The 19,346-nt window shown below is 46.0% G+C and overlaps 1 protein-coding gene across 1 annotated transcript in view; it reads right to left on the reverse strand.

Annotated features, from left to right (window-relative positions):
• Window positions 1–19,346, reverse strand: part of AGBL2 (AGBL carboxypeptidase 2) — a 2,805,139-nt gene that overhangs the window by 2,732,824 nt on the left and 52,969 nt on the right. Inside the window, exon 2 of the mRNA XM_069623090.1 lies at window positions 18,588–18,654. Coding sequence (XP_069479191.1) covers window positions 18,588–18,623 — 36 coding nt within the window. The 5' untranslated portion in view covers window positions 18,624–18,654. The remainder of the gene's footprint in view (window positions 1–18,587; window positions 18,655–19,346) is intronic.

Here is a 19,346-nt window from a genome sequence, read left to right on the forward strand (position 1 = left end):
GAAAGAGGGCGATTGTTGAGTTATGTATGGAGATTTTGTCCCTAAATTAAGATTTGGGATTAAGTAATGAGATGCGTGTGAGGAACCGCCATCTGGCAAGTGTCTCAAAGCCCTGGCTTTTTTAAATAATAAATAAAATGATGCTGGTAATTCCATTGCAGAACAGGTGACATGCTAATCAGATAACCTTTCACAAGCTTCATGCCAAAAGCATAATGTACAACTGTTCACTGCTATGTTGGTATCGTGATCTGCAGCGCCTTCTCTCCAGTGGCACAGAGCAGGTCCAGAGGTTACAGAGGCCCATTTGAAAGCTGCTGGGAAAGCCAAGTCACTTCAACGCAGAGGCTGCATTTGAAGTCTGCACCTCTTTTTCCAAAACAAATAGTCATGAGCAATGATTATTCTGGTGGAAACTTAATATTTACAAATAAAGCCATACCTGAGTTTAGAGTATGGTGTATAGTAATTCACATTGACTATAAGATTGCTATCATACATGTGTCAGCAGTGTAGCCTAGGCCAGCTGTGGAGAGATTGTGTGTATTCAAGTCAGACAGCCTGGCCCTGCCAGCCTGCAGGGAAGCAGACTGAATGACTGTGCATCTTCTTTGATCTTTTGCGAGTTCTGGTAACACCTCTCTCCTGCAGGACAGCCTACAAGCAGCTGCTGTCCTGGGCAACAGTAATTAAAATGGCACACCAATCCCTAATGACTATCACACCACGATTCTTCATACCAAAAGGGCCTTCGCTCCTATGTACAAAGGAAGGGGTGGGGGGAATTTGTGTAGACAGAAAGAGTTCAGCATAGTTGGAGGAAGATCCCACCATCTTGTTCCTCTCCCTCTCTCTCTCTCTCTCTCTCTCCTTTCTGTCTCCTCCATTTCCTTTAGGACAAAGCACTGCGGGACTGATGTCAGAAGGTAAAGACCACGTGTCTCAAGGACAGGTATTGGACCCTTAAAGCAGGCTGGCTTTAGTCCATCACCTGTGGGTTTTGGGTTATAAAAGAGGGGGTCTCCCACTCCTTCTTTGTTTCATCTCTGGACTTCAACAATTCAAGAACAATTGTTTTGGATGCTCTTGAGAGTGCAGGCCTTTCCAAAGTTCTCTCGTTGTGAGATGTAGACAGGTGTTCCAGGCAGAGGCAAGCTCAGCTCCCTAAACATCCCCAGAGCACATTGGGTATGAACTTCTGCTGGAGAAAGACCTGCCTCATTGCCAGCGACACCAGTACCCAGGTCCTCAATCAAGGTGAAGGATCCCTGTAGGTGTTTGCCAGCCTCCCCCCCATGTTTGGGAGACTAGAACCAGGACCTACCTTGTCCCCGGGTGCCTGTTTTGGGACTCACAGCAGTCCGAGAGCCAGATCTACTTTGAGTAGTGTTTCAAACCCGTTCCACACATTCGGATCACCAGGACCCATTAGTGCTTATTTTGGCTCTCTCCTGATCTTTGAATTGCTCGCACAGTGTCAAGAAGCCTGGTTTGATGCTATTGAATCACCAAGAAAGTATTATTGAATCCTAAATGCCCCCCTGGCTTGGGCCTAAAGACTGGCTAGATCACCTTTGCATTTTCTGCGTTATTGCCACAGGGGTGGCTTTTTGTAGTGTTTTTCTATTTAGTTATTAGAGCATATGGTGTGCTTATTTAAAGTACATATCTTTTTTATAGAAGCTTGATTGGACATTCCTTTATTGTAGACTGTTGTACTTTGCCGTTTGGGATGCTACTGGTTCACTTCCACAACCCTCTTAAGAGTATAGCCTGCCGTCGGATCACGTTTCCACAAAAGGCAAATGAGGTATATCACTTGACTGTGCCCATTTCCTCAATGTGATTGTAATTACTCTTGTTTTGTAGACGTGTGAGGTCCAGATAGGCGGTTTAGCCACTACTCATCCTTGTACTCCTGCAGGACAGAAATCATTTGGTCACAAAGCGAGAAATGGCCAAATATATAGAAGTCTTTTTAATAGTACGAGTACATTTAAAACAAAGGGGAGGCGTCAATACATATTATAAACAGAAAGTGCAAATCGTAATATAAAATGTGAGAAATGGAGAAACAGATAAGTGCAAAGCTATTTTAATGGCATAAAAAGCTTGGCGTGTGTAAAGTGTCACGAGATCACAAATTATGCATAGAAACAAACTTACATGATTCGAAAGAATTTAAACATCATCTATCACATGTATGCGTTTCTATTTAGCAATATGAAGAGGCACTTTGTTGCAAGTGTACATTGTGACAAGGTCAGACTCCTGAACGTGTCAGGAGAAGGTGCAGAACCCTCCAAGCAATGGGGGGGGGTCAAGACCCTGTAGGGAGAAACACCATGTCCATCATACCCAGGAGGAGGGTGGAGGTAGGAAATTCTGCCTCAAATCCTGCTCCCCACTCCAAATGTGCAAAGGAGCAGGCAAGCAGTACCTCTTGTGCATCACCTCATGTTTGTGACCCAAAATGACGGCCAAGTGTTCTCTCTTTTCAGGATGAAAGAGGGCCCACAACAAGAAACATCAGTGTGCCACAATCTGGTGACAGAAGAACCCGCCAGAGGGAGCAAGTCTGTGTTGAAGGAATCAAAAGACCGTGCATAGGCAGAGTACCTGATGTGCGCAGAGAAGGCAGTAGATGACAAGGAGCCTGAGCTTTTACAGGCTTCTCCCTATGCTGCACACAGCATGCCAATCACAGCCCACCCAGAACAGGAATAGTGCTGTGCCCCTAGACCACCAGAGAGCAAACCTACCAGCCCAACCAAAAACTTAACATAGGGTGGTCAGACTAGGGACAATGTTCAATCTCCATTTCTGGTCCATGGTGGCATCACGTGGAGAAAAGGGGAAGGGCTTAAAGGGCCATATAAAGATGTGTCTCTTTGTAACACTCTGTGGGTTGGGAAGTGTTAGGAACTCATGGTGGTAACAGTAAAGACAGACAAGTAATCACAGTTGAAGGGTGTTTATTAAACTGTATGCAGGTTGGAAAAAACGCCTAATTTAAACCAAAAATGGGAGCAAGTGTCGACCATCAAATGAAAATAAGGCAGTCCTATAAAAAGAGCACAGGGCAAAGTGAAATCCTGGAGCACAGTACAGTCTCAAGCTTCCCAGGCACAAGACGACAGTGCCATTTGCAGCTTTCAGAACCGTCAATGGACAAGTGTCGTTTCTCTTGTAAGTCTCTTGCCTACGAGTGCCTGACGTGTTCAAGTAACAAAACAAAAGTTCCTTCAACAAAATGAAAGTATTTTTTTGTGATTTCACTTACGGTGAGAATTCTTCACCCCTGGGTCCCCCTCTTTTGGGCGCTGACCCCGCTTTACTTTCAGCTTCCCTCCACCAGGTTCAGCATGGCTTTTCCTTCACAAATCTCAATGTCTTTTTAAACAGTACCAGTGGACATCCCTCAGCCGGGTTCACTTTTGTCAACACACGGTTTTTTGGGACTTTAGACTTGCCTCCTTCTTGTCAGCATCCCTCTTCTGGGTTCACTCTTGCCAACTTTACATTCACATTAACTTTCAATGTTTACAGGCTTCACTTCCCTTACTTTCGTTATAGTTCTTAGGTCAAAGGCTTTTGACTGTACAGGGATTTTGTTTGACCTCCTATATGACCACTTTGACCTATCTTGGTGGCTCTCCTGTGGCCTTCTGGTATCTGTAGTTCGTGGATCGATCAGAGTTTCTCGAGAGCAGCGCCCGCGTGGTGCTGGTCCCCTTCTGCATCAGTTCTCCCCTTCACAATTATATAGTTCTTTGAACTTTCTCACTTTGCGACTTTCATTTACCACTGCACGATTCTTATCCTCTTGACTCACCGGATGTGATGAACCACATGGCTTTCCTCTTTACTGGAATCAAGGCTGGTACCACAGAAGCAGTAGTCTTCCTCACTCCGGCTTATCAGCTTCTATACGCTCTGTGTACCTTTGACATCTGCTGCAGCACACTTGGGTTATTGTCCTCGCTCTTATGATTCCTTCTGCCGAGGGTTTGGTGGGTTTTGTCGAATAGGGCAAAGTCGTGTCTCTCCTCGTCACCCTCTCGATATTCGCTGTCTTTCTCCTTCTCTTGAACTGCCGGATCTGGATAGCCGTCTTGTCGTGCGTTCTGCCATGCTCATACTGTGTTCTCTTGCTCCACCTTTAATCCCTGTGGGGAAGTGAAAGGGCCGTTAGGTGTGTGATTCTCGCCAATTGCCTGACCCTTGTATTGGGACATGTCAGGTAAACGGCTCTGGTGTTAGTCCATTGTGTGAAACTGTTCATGCTGGAAAAAGGGGGGGGGGGGCAGTATTTTCGAATGTCCTATGTGGTAGGATGGGGAAGAAGTGTTGCGGGGGGGGGGGGAGGGATACTGCATCTCACCCGTCAGTGTCCGACTCCCTGAGGACCCCACCCCCCCCATCCAGGTGATCCTTCCTCACTGGTCCACCCCCAGGAACTCGATCCAATAGCGATGACTGTGTCCTGGCCACCTGGATGACAGATCCCTGGGTACTAGCTAGGGAGACACCTTCAGGTTTCTCACAGAGGACAGGGCCAGATTGCACCAGGTATAGAGAACCAATACAGAGCTAGGAAAGGGGATAAACATTACCAGCTGGAGACAGAAAGTGTGGGTTGTTTGGGTAAGGTCAGAGAACGTTGTGGTGAAGGACCAAGGGACCAGCAGGAGGACGCGCAGCGAGAAGGAGTGTGAAGGAAACCTCTGGAGCAGGTGAGGCATCGGATAGTGAGTGCAAGTGTTACTGCGGTGTGGGAGTGCATGAAAGAGGGGCAAATGTATTTAGGAAGTGCAGCGAGTGATGGTGAAGCAGATGTGAGAATTAAATCCAGGTGTTTGAATAGAAGAGAGGGGAGAGTAGCAGCAGTGAGGAGAGGGGAGGGTAATCATTGAAATGTGGAGAGGGGTCAAGAGTATTAGTCATAGTATGGAGAGAGGGGTGAGCAGCAGTAGTAGTAGTAGTATTATTATGGAGTAAGCAGATAGTCATCATGGTAGTGTGGGGGACAGGGGAGAGTAGCAGTAGTCGTGTGGAGAGAGGGGAGGGTACCAGTATTAGTAGTGTGGGAGAAGGGAGTATTATTGTAGAGAAGGTAGTGTAGAGTAGGCCGTAAACTGGAGCTCACCCTGCATCATCTGAAACCGGCGGCTGCTTTTGGGAGAAGTGCAACACCCCGGCATTGGGGCCTACAAAAGCATCCTCCTCGTGGTGCTCCTGCCTCTGCCCATTCAAGGTAACTGCAGGCTGGGGACCCCATGCGCCACACATTGGATTACTTTGGAAACATAGTGCGCAGGCGTGTAGCCAAGAAAATGGCTGCCGTGTCTTTGTTTGGCAGTTGCCAAGCAACAGGCCGATGCGCCCGATTGGATACCCCCCTGCATTTCTTTGGCCTGCCTCCACCGGAAGGCGTGAGCCGGCTTTCCTTCGAAGGCCAGGCCGTCCGACTCCACACTCTGCTATGTCGATTCTCGGGGGGAGGGCTGGAGCCCATCCTGCATCATCTGAAACCGACGGCTGCTTTCGGTAGAAGTGCAACACCCCGGCATTCGAGCCTACAGAAGCATCCTCCTCATGGTGCTCCTGCCTCTGCACGTTCAAGGTAATTGCAGGCTGTGGACCCCATGCGCCACACGCATATACTGCCCAGCTGATCCCTGTGCTTCTTTTGGTGGAGCATTGATTATTTTGGGAACATATTGCACACCGCATGTAGCCAAGAAAATGGCTGCCGTGTCTTTGTTTTCTCGTTGCCAAGCAACAGGCCGATGCGCCTGATTGGATACTGCCCTGCATTTCTTTGGCCTGCCTCCACTGGAAGGCGTGAGACAGCTTTCCTTCGAAGGCATCCTTAAAAGGCACAGGCCTGTCTGTGCCTGTCCGGGCCAAACAAGGCCATAGGACGCGCAACTCTGCTACGTCACGTGCATCTTCTCTAAAGACCGACCCCTGAAACCATTCCAATCATAGGGTATGACTAATACCAATTCATTCACCCTTCGTATCAACAAAATCTGTCCACTACATTCCAGACGGCAGACCCTACCACAAGTCTCTCACCAAGTTTACCATGTGACCCGCAAAATACAACCACACGCCACATGCATAGGTTCAATCGGCTTAATCGTGCCTGATGCCTACCCACCACCCCCGCCAATTTACTTCGCCTGCATTCAACTGCCACGCATACATCCGAACGTAGTCAGCTTGTTACGGCTGTAGACCGTTTTGTATATCTATGTCTCATACAATGCACGATTACTTGACTACCTTACCTCTCTAGCAGCGTGCCGTTCTATTGCATCTATAATGCTGCATTTTGCTGCCAGCTGCATAGCATTCCATGTGCCAGCCGCGACTATAACAATTTGGTCATTGATTACCTTCCAAGTTTATACATGTGCCCCCTATGACTAGAAAACTACAACATATTGCAAAATGCCTGAACTGCCCTAATGTAATTCTGACTGTACACAACGTGTTGTCATAACATGTTGTCATCCGTATACTATGGATGACAACATAGCTTCACCTGTTAATTTGCTATTTGTACTCCAAACTATGTGCACCCTAAAGTGACCTTTACGTTTACATCTCAGGTAGCAGCTTTAGGCGAACACATGCCCCATAGGACTCCAAACTACCTGCAATTGCGCACTGGATTACATGTCTCTAGAAATGTATAACCTTAATTTGTCTCGAATTGCCACCAACTGTTGCTAAGACATATGTACTTCATCTTGACTGATTTGATTTCATATCTGGTTGTACCTTAGCTTAAATGTGTGCCCCATAGGACTCCCATCAGCCTGAGCTGCCAGTATCATCTATGCCTCTACATACTATGCCTGCCCACCTCTACTTGTAACAATTGCTTGGTAATCAACAGTAACTAATGCCTGTAATATTCGCTCATTTACTGTGACCTGTAACTATGTATGCCCTTACCAAATACTGCAATGTCTTACCCTGGGTTAGCCTTTACACTATTGCCCTCATTATAAGTGCCATCATCACCCAGTCCAAATCGCTTTTTGCCAGCGTCAACCCACAACCCCATAAGCCCAGAGATTCCCTTACCATGTGCAAACACTGTTATACTGATTGTTGTGTTAAATCTACCATTTTACTCCCACCTATGACTAACTGGCAGAATCAAACCTACTCCATTCCTCCCACCACTGAAGCCAATGCATACCATCCTTCCCTTTACAGCCTCACCACAGCTACTAGATATGAAAGCCCTCTGACTATGAAGGGTTGTTCGGTTTCATACATGATACTAGGCATAGTAATCCTGATACTAGCTCAGAACCACCCCACACATCACCTACCCCAAAACGCCCATGCCCAACCACAGCAAGAAATGCCAGGCTTGGCACCAGATTGGGTAAACAACCTCCTACCACCTTACCTACAAACAGCCCCCCACAATGCCTAAAAAAAGTCCCATTAAAAAATCATAAAGAGCTTAAAAAAAACAAACAATATCAACATCAAGCACTCCTGATCCACCTGCCCACAGTAAGAGCCCTATTGCATCCATGGGGCTTTGATCAATGCCAGATCCCTTGTAGCCGATGCAGCTGAAATTGGCGACCTGATTATAGAAAATAAAATGGACTTTCTTGCTATTGCCGAGATCTGGTTACATGCAATGGCAGGCCCGTCCCTCCTTATCGCAACACCCGACAACTATACGATCCTTAGATCGGACAGAGAATCCTCGAGAGGTGGTAGCATTGCCTTTATCGCCAAAGTCTCACTAGGACTCAGAATTGTCCCACATGACCCCATTACATCATGTGAATTACTTACAGTGAAACTTCCCCTCACTACCTCACGCACCATAACAATGCATTTGATCTACAGACTCCCTGGACCCATAGGCTCCTTCGAAGAAGAAATTAACAACCTGCTCTCAACTAACACAAAGCCCCCCTCGTAAATCTTCATACTAGGGGACTTCAACCTAGGATACAATGACCCCACAGACCAATCTGCACTCATTCTGGACAATTCCTTATCTGAACTAGGCTTTACTCAGCGAGCCCTCCTACCCACACATGAAAAAGGACGAATTCTAGACTGGGTAGCGGACCTCAACTGTGCAACTAATATAACCTCTATCGAACCGCAATCTTGGACCGACCACTTCCTTCTGACATTTAATGTGCCAGATTGCACACTGCCCATCAGAGAGAATCCGACTGCTCCACCCATTCCGACCAGGAATAAGAAAAACATTACGGTAGATAAACTTAACCCATTCCTCCAACCTCTGTTTAAACCTTTACCTCCCTTCCTCCAATCCGGCAGAATTAGTGGATCTCTATAACAAGACAATCACAACAGCCTTACTCTATTGCACCTTTAAAAATGCGCAAAAGCAAACCCATAGCACACCTGAACACTTGGTTCACTTCCCTCCTCAGCTAACAAAGATACCCTGCTAAAAATTACAGCCAACTATAAAGAAGAAATTCTCCTAGCAAAACATGACACCTACAACGAGAGGATAGACAAAGCTAGCTCTAGTACCAGAGAACTCTACCATCCTAGGAGAACTTGAATCTCCCACCTCCCCTACAGACAACTGCATCAAGGATCAAAAGCGGTGCACCAAAATTCAAGATGCCGTAGTGTCATGGATTAATGTCGTATTAAGACAAGTTGGCTCAGACCAGGCGAATTTAAGCAAGAGACTACAAGTGTGAGGAGAGCATTAAACACATGTTCACTTCTAATACAGGAGCCGTTTTCAAGGAACAGGCATCCACGCATGCTCTAAAGAGCCGACTCCATTGACCACACACTGAAGCGTAGTCAGCAAAGAGTAAGTGCATAATCTGTCCCTTGGCTCTAAACAAATACGATGAACACAGTTTGATCATTTCGGTGTCTGGACATTTCATCGGAAAAAATTCGTCGACAGGACATTTGGTCGACGTAATTTCGTCGAAAACCAAGTGGTCGAATTTTTTTTTAGGTTGTAGTTTAGGGGAAAAAAAGGGTTTTTTTTAGGGAAAAAAAGTGGGTTGGAAATGAATAAATAAATTCGACCAAATTGGTTCGACCATTTGTCCAGTCGACCAATTTATTTCGATCAAATGTCTGATAACCGATCATTTCCTCTTTCTAACCACAGGATAGCAGCTTCTTGTCTTCAACGGCTAGGTTTCGCACCTGGCACACATAAGAGGCCAAAGGCAGGGAACACCATACCAAAATAGAAGTACGCAGGTGTACATAAGCCAACCACAAGTGACAGCTTCCTGTTGTAGATGAGCTTGTAACAGGGTCAAGAGATGCTTCTGCACTGATAAGCACCTTTGAACAGGAAGCATGATATGCAGTTAAAGTGTCCAAAGCAATTGTCGTGCCTAAACCCCTTCAGAAAATGCATCCAATATAATGGCATTTGAAATATGCCAGAAAAGAACACAGCGCCTTGCATGGTCGTTAAGCGGAAGCCCATGCATTCTAATGGAAATAATCAAGAAGCAAAGACAGTGCCCGTCACTTGAGTTTTCACATAGGTAAATCATCTGTGCAATGTAAAGCTAAGCTCAAGAGCAGGTCCAGACTGTAGATGTTATGTCCAGGCCAAGGAAATGACGCACAAAGTACATGTAGACTAAGTCACACGTGTTAATATAAAAATAACAACAGACTAAGGCTAAAGGAGGATTCCGCAGCAGGCAGCCACTAGTAGACCACCAGATTGTGGGGGGCTGGGAAGAGCATTCGATAGCAAGTCAGAGCAACAGGCCCCCTTGGTCACTTTGCATGCAGAACAGCAAGGCCTGGAAATCATGAGTTTCAAGTGTGCTGGTTGAACTTTTTTTTGCATATGTTAGACTGACGGCATGCTTTATTATATCGCTCAACTCCTGATCATATCTGTCACGTCCCCCGGTTTCTTAGGCTATCCTTATGCCCAGGGGAGAAGCCCGTGGCGTTTAACTTGGCGTTTGCGGCAACGCCGACGCCACCGCCGGTAATCAACTAGATCTCCCAAGAGGACGATGCCCGCAAGGAACCTTTGGAACGTTTTTTACTTTCTTTTTGCGTGCGTTCCACGCCTCAATTACATTTCACTTCCTATAATTGGCCACGCCCCCAGCAAGCCGGTGCTCCTAAACCATTGCGTTACGCGAGCTACGCTCTTGGAATAAGTTCCTTTTCCCCTATTCCTTGCCTTTCTGGTTCCTGAATTCTATGTTTACCTTGGACCTTGTTATCGTCTCCTTGGTTCTGCTTTAGACCTTCGTTTGATCAACTCCCCTGCTCGACCACGGAATACACCTCGGACTTGTTTTGGGATTCTGCTTCTCATGTCTGGTTTCCGCCTCCCTTCAACCCCGTAGTCTTCAAATCACTCTTGGCCACCCGCTCCCCGAGCGGAGAAACCTCACTTCTTGATTATTGTTGGGACGCTTTGCTGTGCTCATCGCTTGTGGGATTTTTTGGGACGCTTTGCTGTGTTCATCACTTGTGGGATTTTTTGGGACGCTTTGCTGTGCTTATCATTTACTCCGCCCCCTTGGATCTTGAGACACTTGGCTTCACTCCTTGGATACTAGGACGCTCTGCTGTTTTCTTTTGCCTACTTGCTTTTGGAACATTTGATTTTGTTTTCACTCATCGGATTGGGGGACACTCTTCTGTTGACATCACTAATACATCATTGAGGGAAGTCTATGGTCCCCCTTCATTCAAGCAAGAAAACTTCCTCTGACCTTCCCATTCTTGTGTATTGTCACAAGTAGGTATTCCGCTAAAGGAAAGGGATACACAAGTAAGCTTGTGGGGCTCGGAGGGGGTAGAGGGACTGGAATTGTCAACAAACGGTATGTAATATTTGCTTTGTTTGTTTTCTTCCCTCTAGCTCTGCTGTGCGTTCTGCCTTTTTGCCTGAGCCCTTGGCCTGACAGGTGTTTCTTTTCCCTGCAAGCTGTGCTCTCAGGAGGGAAGTCTGAATTACTTTAGCGGCATCTAACCCAAGTGATTCCTCAGACTGATCGTGGAACCCTCGAAGTGCGACAATATCATAGCATAGCTCAGACAACATAACATGAACACCATGATTGCTCAAGCGGGTGTGTTAAAAATGATAAATTGTACTTAATCTTTGTTAGATGCCAATTATGTTTTTAGCTTATGCAATAAGGCTTTCCATATATAAGAAAATATACTATGTTACCATGGCTCTCATTATAGCAGGCATAATGATGATCAAAGCTGGTAGAGAAGAGAAGTGATAATATATTGACTTGCTACCTTCAAGTGTCAGCTTCATATTTTTGAGTAAGGCTTCATAATAAGGTCTCTGAGTCACAATGGACTACACAATATTTTCTGGCTATATTTTTGTCAAGTATGACAACGTTTGCAGAACTCAGGGAACTGTCAAAAGCGCTAGGCCAAACCCCTGAGGCGCCTCTCACCATAAAAAGACTTGCGATTCTGTGCCCACCCCACACAGCCCTACCTAGGGGTTGAGGGGGGCGGGAAGGGAATCATGCCCTAAGGGGCAATCAAGTCACTAGCCAATAAAATCCCTCTGCCCCAAAACAAAAATCACTGCCAAAAAACATGCCTCCTCAAGGGAATACCTGGAATCAGAGCCCCCCACTCCCAAACCAGCTCAACGTTTCAAATTCACCCAGTATTTCCCCAAGAAGTGCAAAAAATCATAGCCTCACTGAAACCTTCCAATTGCCAAGGTGACTCCTGTCCAGCAACTGTCATAAAGGAAGCAGCGAGTATACTTGCTCCCTTCATCACTTCGTTAATCAATGCATCCTTCGGCACATGTACTGTCCAAACTAACCTGAAAAACTCATGCGTAGTCCCACTTTTAAAAAAAGACAATTTAGCTCCTTCTATGAAACATTGTATGCTGAAGATCGTACTCCATTTGAAAGTGAGCTGATGGGAGTTCTTTGATAAGATTGATGTCCCCTGTTTGTCTAGCAAAGCCAGAGAGTTTTTAGATGCTCCAATATTAGTTGAAGAGGTTTTGCAGGCTATTCAGAATCTAATCTGAAGTCTGGAAAATCGCTGGGTCCTGACGGCTTACCGACTGAATTTTATCAATCCTTTGGTGAACAGATAGCACCAGAACTGTGTGCTCTTTATAACCGGTTTCTTATGGAGGGTTCATTATGCCCATCAATGAAGGAAGTAATTGTAACTGATTCCTAAGGCGGGGAAAGATGCAACCAAATATTGTAACGATCGCCCTATATCCCTTCTTAATTTTGATGTTCAGGTATTTACTAAAATGTGGATGATCAGGTTGGATAGGTTTATGAGTAATTTGATACATGAGACTTAAGTAGGTTCTTAAATTTCACTCTGTTGAGGATGGGTTTTGGCCCTTTATTCATTAATGTAGTTGGAGCACTACAGTCGGTTATCGGTGTGAGGGTTTGGGTAAATGGAGTCTTGTCAGCTTCTTTTAAGCTTTTTAAGGGCACACATCAAGGGTGTCCTTTGTCATCTTATATTTTTAATTTGGCTTTGGAGCCTTTTTTAATTTCTATTCGGCATGCTCTGTGTCTTTCGGGGTATAGATTGGGGGAGCTCGAAATTAAAACGCTAGCCTATGCAGATGATGTTACAATTGTTCTTGGCAACCCTGAGGAGGGGGGTACTAGTTTGAGAAATATGATTGAGGAGGTCGGTAGACTCTCAGGTTACAAAATAAACTGGGAAAAACCAGTAGCATTTCCAGTACGGAATGCCCCTGTATGTAACCAGTTGATGGACTGGAACTGCAAATGGGAAAATGAATGTGTTTAATATTTGGGGGTATATCTCACTAGAGACTAAAAAGGCATGGCTGGGTTTAATCTGGATAGAATCATAATTGCTCTTTGGCAGAATATTCGTAAATGGGGAAGGCTTTCATTATCTATTTGGGCTAAGATTAATGCCATCAAAATGGTTCTCTTGCCTAAAGTCTTATACATCATTCAGTCACTTTCATTAAGATTCACCAAGAAGGTTTTGGGTTGAGTAAGAGTTTTTCAAAATGTTCTGTGGGGTATTTGGAAAAGACCTAAGATACCAAGCTATCTTATGGTTCGAAGTGTTCAAGATGGAGGGGTTGGTTACCCTGTTCTTGATAATTATTATAAAGGTTTTTTGACAAAAAAATAAATAAATAAAATCAGCTTTTTATTTTTCTACAAATGTGTTGGGGACTCCACTTTGGGCTCGGATTGAAAAATACAAAATGAGACAGTTTCTCCTTAAAAGTCTGTATTCTTTCGGTAGGGTACCCAAACAAGTTGTGAATTTACAAACAGTATTATCTTCAAAGGATGCTCTCACTTCATTAATTTTGAGTAGTGGTCAAGGGTTGTACATGTACGGGGAGGCCTCCATCTGGCAGAATCCAGGCTTACAAATTGATAATGGAATTTTGTGTTGGAGGAGTTGGATCAACAGAGGCATATTGTTGCTAGAAGATGTTTGGTGTGATGATGGTGGGGGGGATGCAAACTTTTGAGTACCTACAAAGGAAGTATGGCCAACAAAAGCGGGAACAAAGAAGGTATAACTTGTTAAGAACATTGTTAATTGAAAGACGAAATATGATGACCACTCCTCTGATACAAAGACCCGAGAGATGTGATTTTATTGTGGCTGCTCCCCATAAAGTGTCGAGCTTTTTGAAACTCTTTCCGGTGGAGTGTCATTCAGTCGATTCCTGGGATAATTTGAGACTTGCATGGTCTAATGAGTTAGGAGTACATTTGTCTTTGAAAGAATGGGAAAACATATGGAGAGTCCCAATAAAAGCGAAAGTGGACCTGAATTTATGCTACATTCAGCTGAGAATTTTCGGACGTCTTTATTGGACTCCAGATAGAATGTATCGATTTGGCCTGAGTGATAGTGATAAGTGTTGAGGTTGTTTGAAGGAAAGGGGCACTATGTTACATATGTTGTGGGATTGCACAAAGGTGAATGGCTATTAGAATGATGTTCTAGATAGGGTTGACATGGTGTGGAATATTGCTTTTTCAAGAACACCTTTAGCTGTACTTTTGAAATCCCCAAACTGTGTTTGACATTTGGATTGTGTGACGTTGTGTTGGGTCACTAAAGTTCTTCTGGTTGCAGCAAAAAATGTTTTGCGTGTCTGGAAAACAAGGAAAAAGCCATGCGTTGAAGAATGGCTAGTACATGTGCAGCTCCTTTCGTGTTTTGAGAAGATCAAATTTGACAAATTGCATAGAGATGAAGCTTATAATGAACAGTGGTGTGTTTTTAATGAGTTTTATGTTTAATATTTGGCCGGAGTTTGGTTGTTTATGTTTTATTTCCTTAACCCCTTAAGTGCCAAGGACGAGGTATCTCGTCCTTAGAATTCCCTCCAGGGTGCCAAGGACGAGATAGCTCGTACTTTGTGACATTCCGTTTTGAGCGATCCCTGCTTTGCTCAAAACAGTAATCCAACTCCCGGGCTATGTGAGGGAGAGGTCCCCCCTCACTGCCCGGGGGCTGAATTACCTTCAATTTCACGTCAGCATGCGTAAAAATGAAAGGTGAGTCTCCACCTTTCTCCCCCTTGATCTCCAGCTGTTTTTCAAGCCGGAGAGTGAGGGAGGTGTCGTCGGAAAGGGGAGCTTCTCCCCTTTCCAATGACACCTTTTGTGAAAGCATTGCTGGGCGTGGATCGGGCACAGAGCGCTCGATCCACGCCCAGTAATGCCGACTAGACACCAGGGATGTCTTTGAATGCGGGGGGGGTGGGGGCTGCTTACAGTAAGCAGCCCTCTCCCCCCCCAAAGCATGGGGGTACATATGTGCAGACCCCAGGGAAGGGGGCAAAAAATAAAACAATAAAAAAGGAAATGCAACGGGGATGGGAGATGGGTGTGGGGGGGCCCTAGACACCAGGGATTTTTTTTGCCCCCCTGAAAGGGTGGTGGCCCTCCCACACCAATTGGAAAGGGGGGACACCCCTTGTAGCCCTCCATGGGGGCAGATATCCGCTCCTAGGAAGGGGCATCTGCCCCCAGGGAGGGCTGAATGAGATGTCACCCCCCATTACATTAGAAAATTACATGGCGGTTTAGGGTGCCCCTCAGCCCGCCCTAAAGTGTAGTGTACCATTTTCCATTTTGTTTACCAAACTTGCCTTGGCACAGAGAGACACATTGGTGTGCCAATCTGGCCCCAGGGTGCCCAAACCTTACTGCCCCACCCACTGGGGGGGCATGTCCCACACATTTTTGGTGGCCCTCTCCCCCCACCCCAAATTGACGGGGGGTGTACCTCATGCAGCTGTTTGTAGGAGGCCTAGGGAGGCCTGCATGAAGTGCCCCCACCACCCATTTGGGGTGAGTGGGGAGGGGGGAGGGCCACCAAAAATTGTGGGACAGGCCCCCCCAGTAGGTGGGGCAGTAAGGTTTGGGCACCCTTGGACCATATTGGCACACCAATGTGCCCCTCTGCACCAAGGGGAGTTGGGTTACCAAAGGAAAAAAGTGAAAATGGTAGTCCACATTTTAGGGGGGGCTCTGGGGTACCCCAAACCGACGGGGAATTTTCTAATGGGACGGGGTGGTGACCCCCATTGTCCCCCACCCACAATGGAGTGGGGGCCAAGTCATGTAGCCCTCCCTGGGGGCAGATATCTGCTCCTAGGAAGGGACACCTGACCCCAGGGAGGAGTGAAGGACAGCCCCCCCCCTTATCTGCCCCCAGGGAGGGCTACATGAGATGCACCGCCCCTCCAATTGGGGTGGGGGTGGAGAGGTGCACCCCCCATTACATTTCAAAATTTTCCGGCAGTTTAGGGTGCCCCTCAGCCCCCCCTAAAGTGCAGCATACCATTTTCAATGTGTTTCTTTGTTTACCAAACTTCCCTTGGCGCAGATGGGCATGGTGTGCCAATCTGCCCCCAGGGTGCCCAAACCATACTTCCCCATCCGTTGGGGGGCCTGTCCGACGTTTTGGGGTGGCCTCCCCCCCCCACCCCAAGTGGAGGGGAGCACCTTATGTAGCCCTCCCTGGGGGCAGATATCTGCCTGTAGGAAAGGGCAAATGGGTTTTCACTGGGGAGGGTTAGGTTCAGTAGGCCACCAGGGATGGCTTGCAAGGGGGGGGCATGCTTGAAAAGCATTGATTCGGTTTTGCTGGTGTGACCGTAGGTAACACATGTTTTTTGTTTTGTTTACAGCTTTTTCTACGGGAGCAGCTGCTACATTATGCAAGTACTGTTTTTTATATTCTATGGTTAGAGCCCACTGTCAGTGGGGTGGGTGAGACTGAGGCTGGATTGTTGGTGGTGTGGGTGGGAATGGGCCGTCTGGGCAGATATTTTGGTGGGCTGGGACACAATTGCAGGGGCAGGCCACAAATTGCCCCCATGTCAGCAGAACATTGGTGTTTCCCTGGAAGCGGATCCCTCCCATGTGGGTTGTCCATCTGCAAGCCCAGGCTCTACCTCTGGCTGTGCTACGTTACAGAGGTCACCTCCGGGGAGGAATGGGGTTCCTGCCGGGGCTCCCTGGAGCTGCCGCTGTGCTTAGGGGACCGTAACACCCACATGGTACATGGATGTCCAAGGCCAGGGATATCACCGCCAACCGTCCTCGTGGATCTTTGCCGGGGGTTCTGGGTAATAAATTCTGGGCCGCTTCGCGCAAGTCAGACCTCTGTGCATTCCCACGGTTGTCCTCTTGTGCTGTGCTGAAAGGCTTGGGGTTACCAGTTGGTTACCCTTTTCCTTTTGCCCCCCGGTAGGTGCACCCACACATGTGAGGTACCGTTTTTTGTCGGGACACATGTGGGAACACGAGAAGGTATGATATCTGTTGTCGTCGACGTGTTTCGGTGAGTGGACAGAGGGAAATGTCTCTGGAATTGGCTGGAAATAAAGACACATCTCAGACATCTCGCTCTGGCCACCCACCGAAACACACCACCAACAACACCACATGGCCTACGTTCCCGCGTCCCCACACGTGTCCTGATGAAAACGGTACCGCACATGTGTGGGTGCACCTACCTGGGGCGCAAAAGGAAAAGGGTAACCCACTGGTAACCCCAAGCCTTTCGGCACAGCACATTTTGTTCATGTGAGCAACCTACAGATTTGGGCCTAGGGTGTCGAAGCCAGCAAGGAAAACAGGGAACCCCATGCATTTCCGAAAAGAGGACATTGTGGGAATCTTGGGTGGAGATTGGGCTCTGGCAAGTGGGCTATGATGAAATTCATGACACCATTGCGGATCTGTGTTGGAGTTAATAGTGCTAAATTTATTTATTTCAATTTATATAGCGTGCAAGTAACCCATGGGCATTGAGGCGCTGTTACTTGCAAGAGCTTAGTTACAGGCAAAGAGGCATTCATCAGTACATTATGTATTCAACAGGCATAGAGCTGTTGTTTTGGTTGGTACAGTTGGTCATTAAACACAGTTTATGCACTGGAACATAGGAGATGTATTCAACTGGTGCGAGGAATCTTATGTGAATAAGATGGTTTTTATGGATTTGCGGAAGGTGCAAAGGGAAGCCTCACCTCGGATTATAGGAGGTAGGGCGTTCCAGTGAGTGGGTGCGAGATATGGGAAGCTGGAACCGCCAGCTCTGGCTTTTTTTTACTAATGGCATAGCTGGTCATCGTGTATTGGTTTCACCTGTGCAAATCTTATTATTACACTGGCAGGATAAAGACAAAATGTAATCACTGTAACCTACGCACATCTGGCCACTGCACCACCATGAATATCAGCATATGTGACAAAATAGTTTCCCCCAAAAATTATTGCTGTCAACAGCCATGCCCAGACATGCTTGTGATTGGCTTGCTGCATGGGGTAGCTCAGTTTTGGCACATAATTTTAATCCAAACATCCTGCCAGCCAACAGCATACACTATATGGGAGACTACATGTTTACCTTGGTGTCCAATACAAGGTGTGTTTTTGCAGTCCCTGTAAGCCCTCCGGTAACGAGGGAAGAATTGGCCTCCTTTAATTCTAGCATTAGTAGCGAAGAGATTTAAGCACTGCACACAACAGTTAAGTCCACACACTATCATGTACTAACTGGGAATATTGGAAACCACCCACAATGTGTCAACAACGCATAATTTAAACTGGCAATAATGTCCTAAGTAAATATGAAATATGCTGGAAACTGGCAATGATGTGGTTACTGGGCAAAAGGCAAAGGCAATTACATGCTACTTGGGTTCAGACATAATTGAATGTAAAACTAAGAAAGAAGAATATAAAATGTGTCAAAATATTTTGCATTTTATAGTGCCATGGTTATTGATTCTGTATTTGTGGATAATCGTAGATGGGTTATCTAGATATGACACTATTGCAAACAGGTACTGTTTTATTCATACATTTTAAACTTCACTAGTTAAAGAAAAGGCAAAATAATAAGACAATGAATGCCCCCTCATCACATAAAGCAATATCAATGATAGTTGAATAGCTTATTTTAGTGCTAAAACTAAATGTTAATCAACTCACTTTCCCACAGTGGTTTAATGTAACAAATAACTGCCACACACATACCTCATGATTCAGATCTGCCGCCATAGTGGGAGACATGTTTCTTATCAGGGTACCATCAATTTTATAGCTGTAAAGATATGAAAGTGTCAAATATCTTGAAAAGCTAAACAATGTGTTTCACTACATTTACACACGATCTGGAATGCTACCTTCCGTAGTCAGCCAGATAACAAAAACATGCAGTATGAGTTATGTTAAGTACAATGCCTACCGTACAGTTTAATAATATTTTTTCTATTTTAGATTTAAATAAGACATTCAAATGAGATACTGGGACATATATGTACAATTGTGTACTAAAGGACAATAGTAGCCTACCACAAATAATTATGGTATGCATTGTCACAGATGGCCACTACTACTCTTCCTCTCCACACATCTCTACTACTCTACTCCACAGCTCTACTACTCTCACCTCTAGACTTCTACTACTCTCACCTCTAGACCACTACTACCCAACCTCCACACAACACCTACTCCTCTCCGCCTTCTCCTCAGTCATCCCTCTTACACTCCCTCATTCACCCTGTAATTCACCCTACAATTCACTTCCCACTATCACTGCTAATCTCACTCACACCTTGCATGCACACAATAACACAACACAGTACCACTTTCTCTAACCAGCCAACTACCTCACCTTTTCTGTTAACTGCATCCATACTCCATGGTCCACCTCCTCTGACCTCACCCAAATAACACCTTCCTGTTCACTGTACCTTCTTGTATCCTCCCATTCTTCTTGCATTGTTTCTCCCC

The sequence above is a fragment of the Ambystoma mexicanum genome, chromosome 11, assembly GCF_040938575.1.
Source record: "Ambystoma mexicanum isolate Mex_15411 chromosome 11, UKY_AmexF1_1, whole genome shotgun sequence".
Classification (NCBI taxonomy): Eukaryota; Metazoa; Chordata; class Amphibia; order Caudata; family Ambystomatidae; genus Ambystoma; species Ambystoma mexicanum.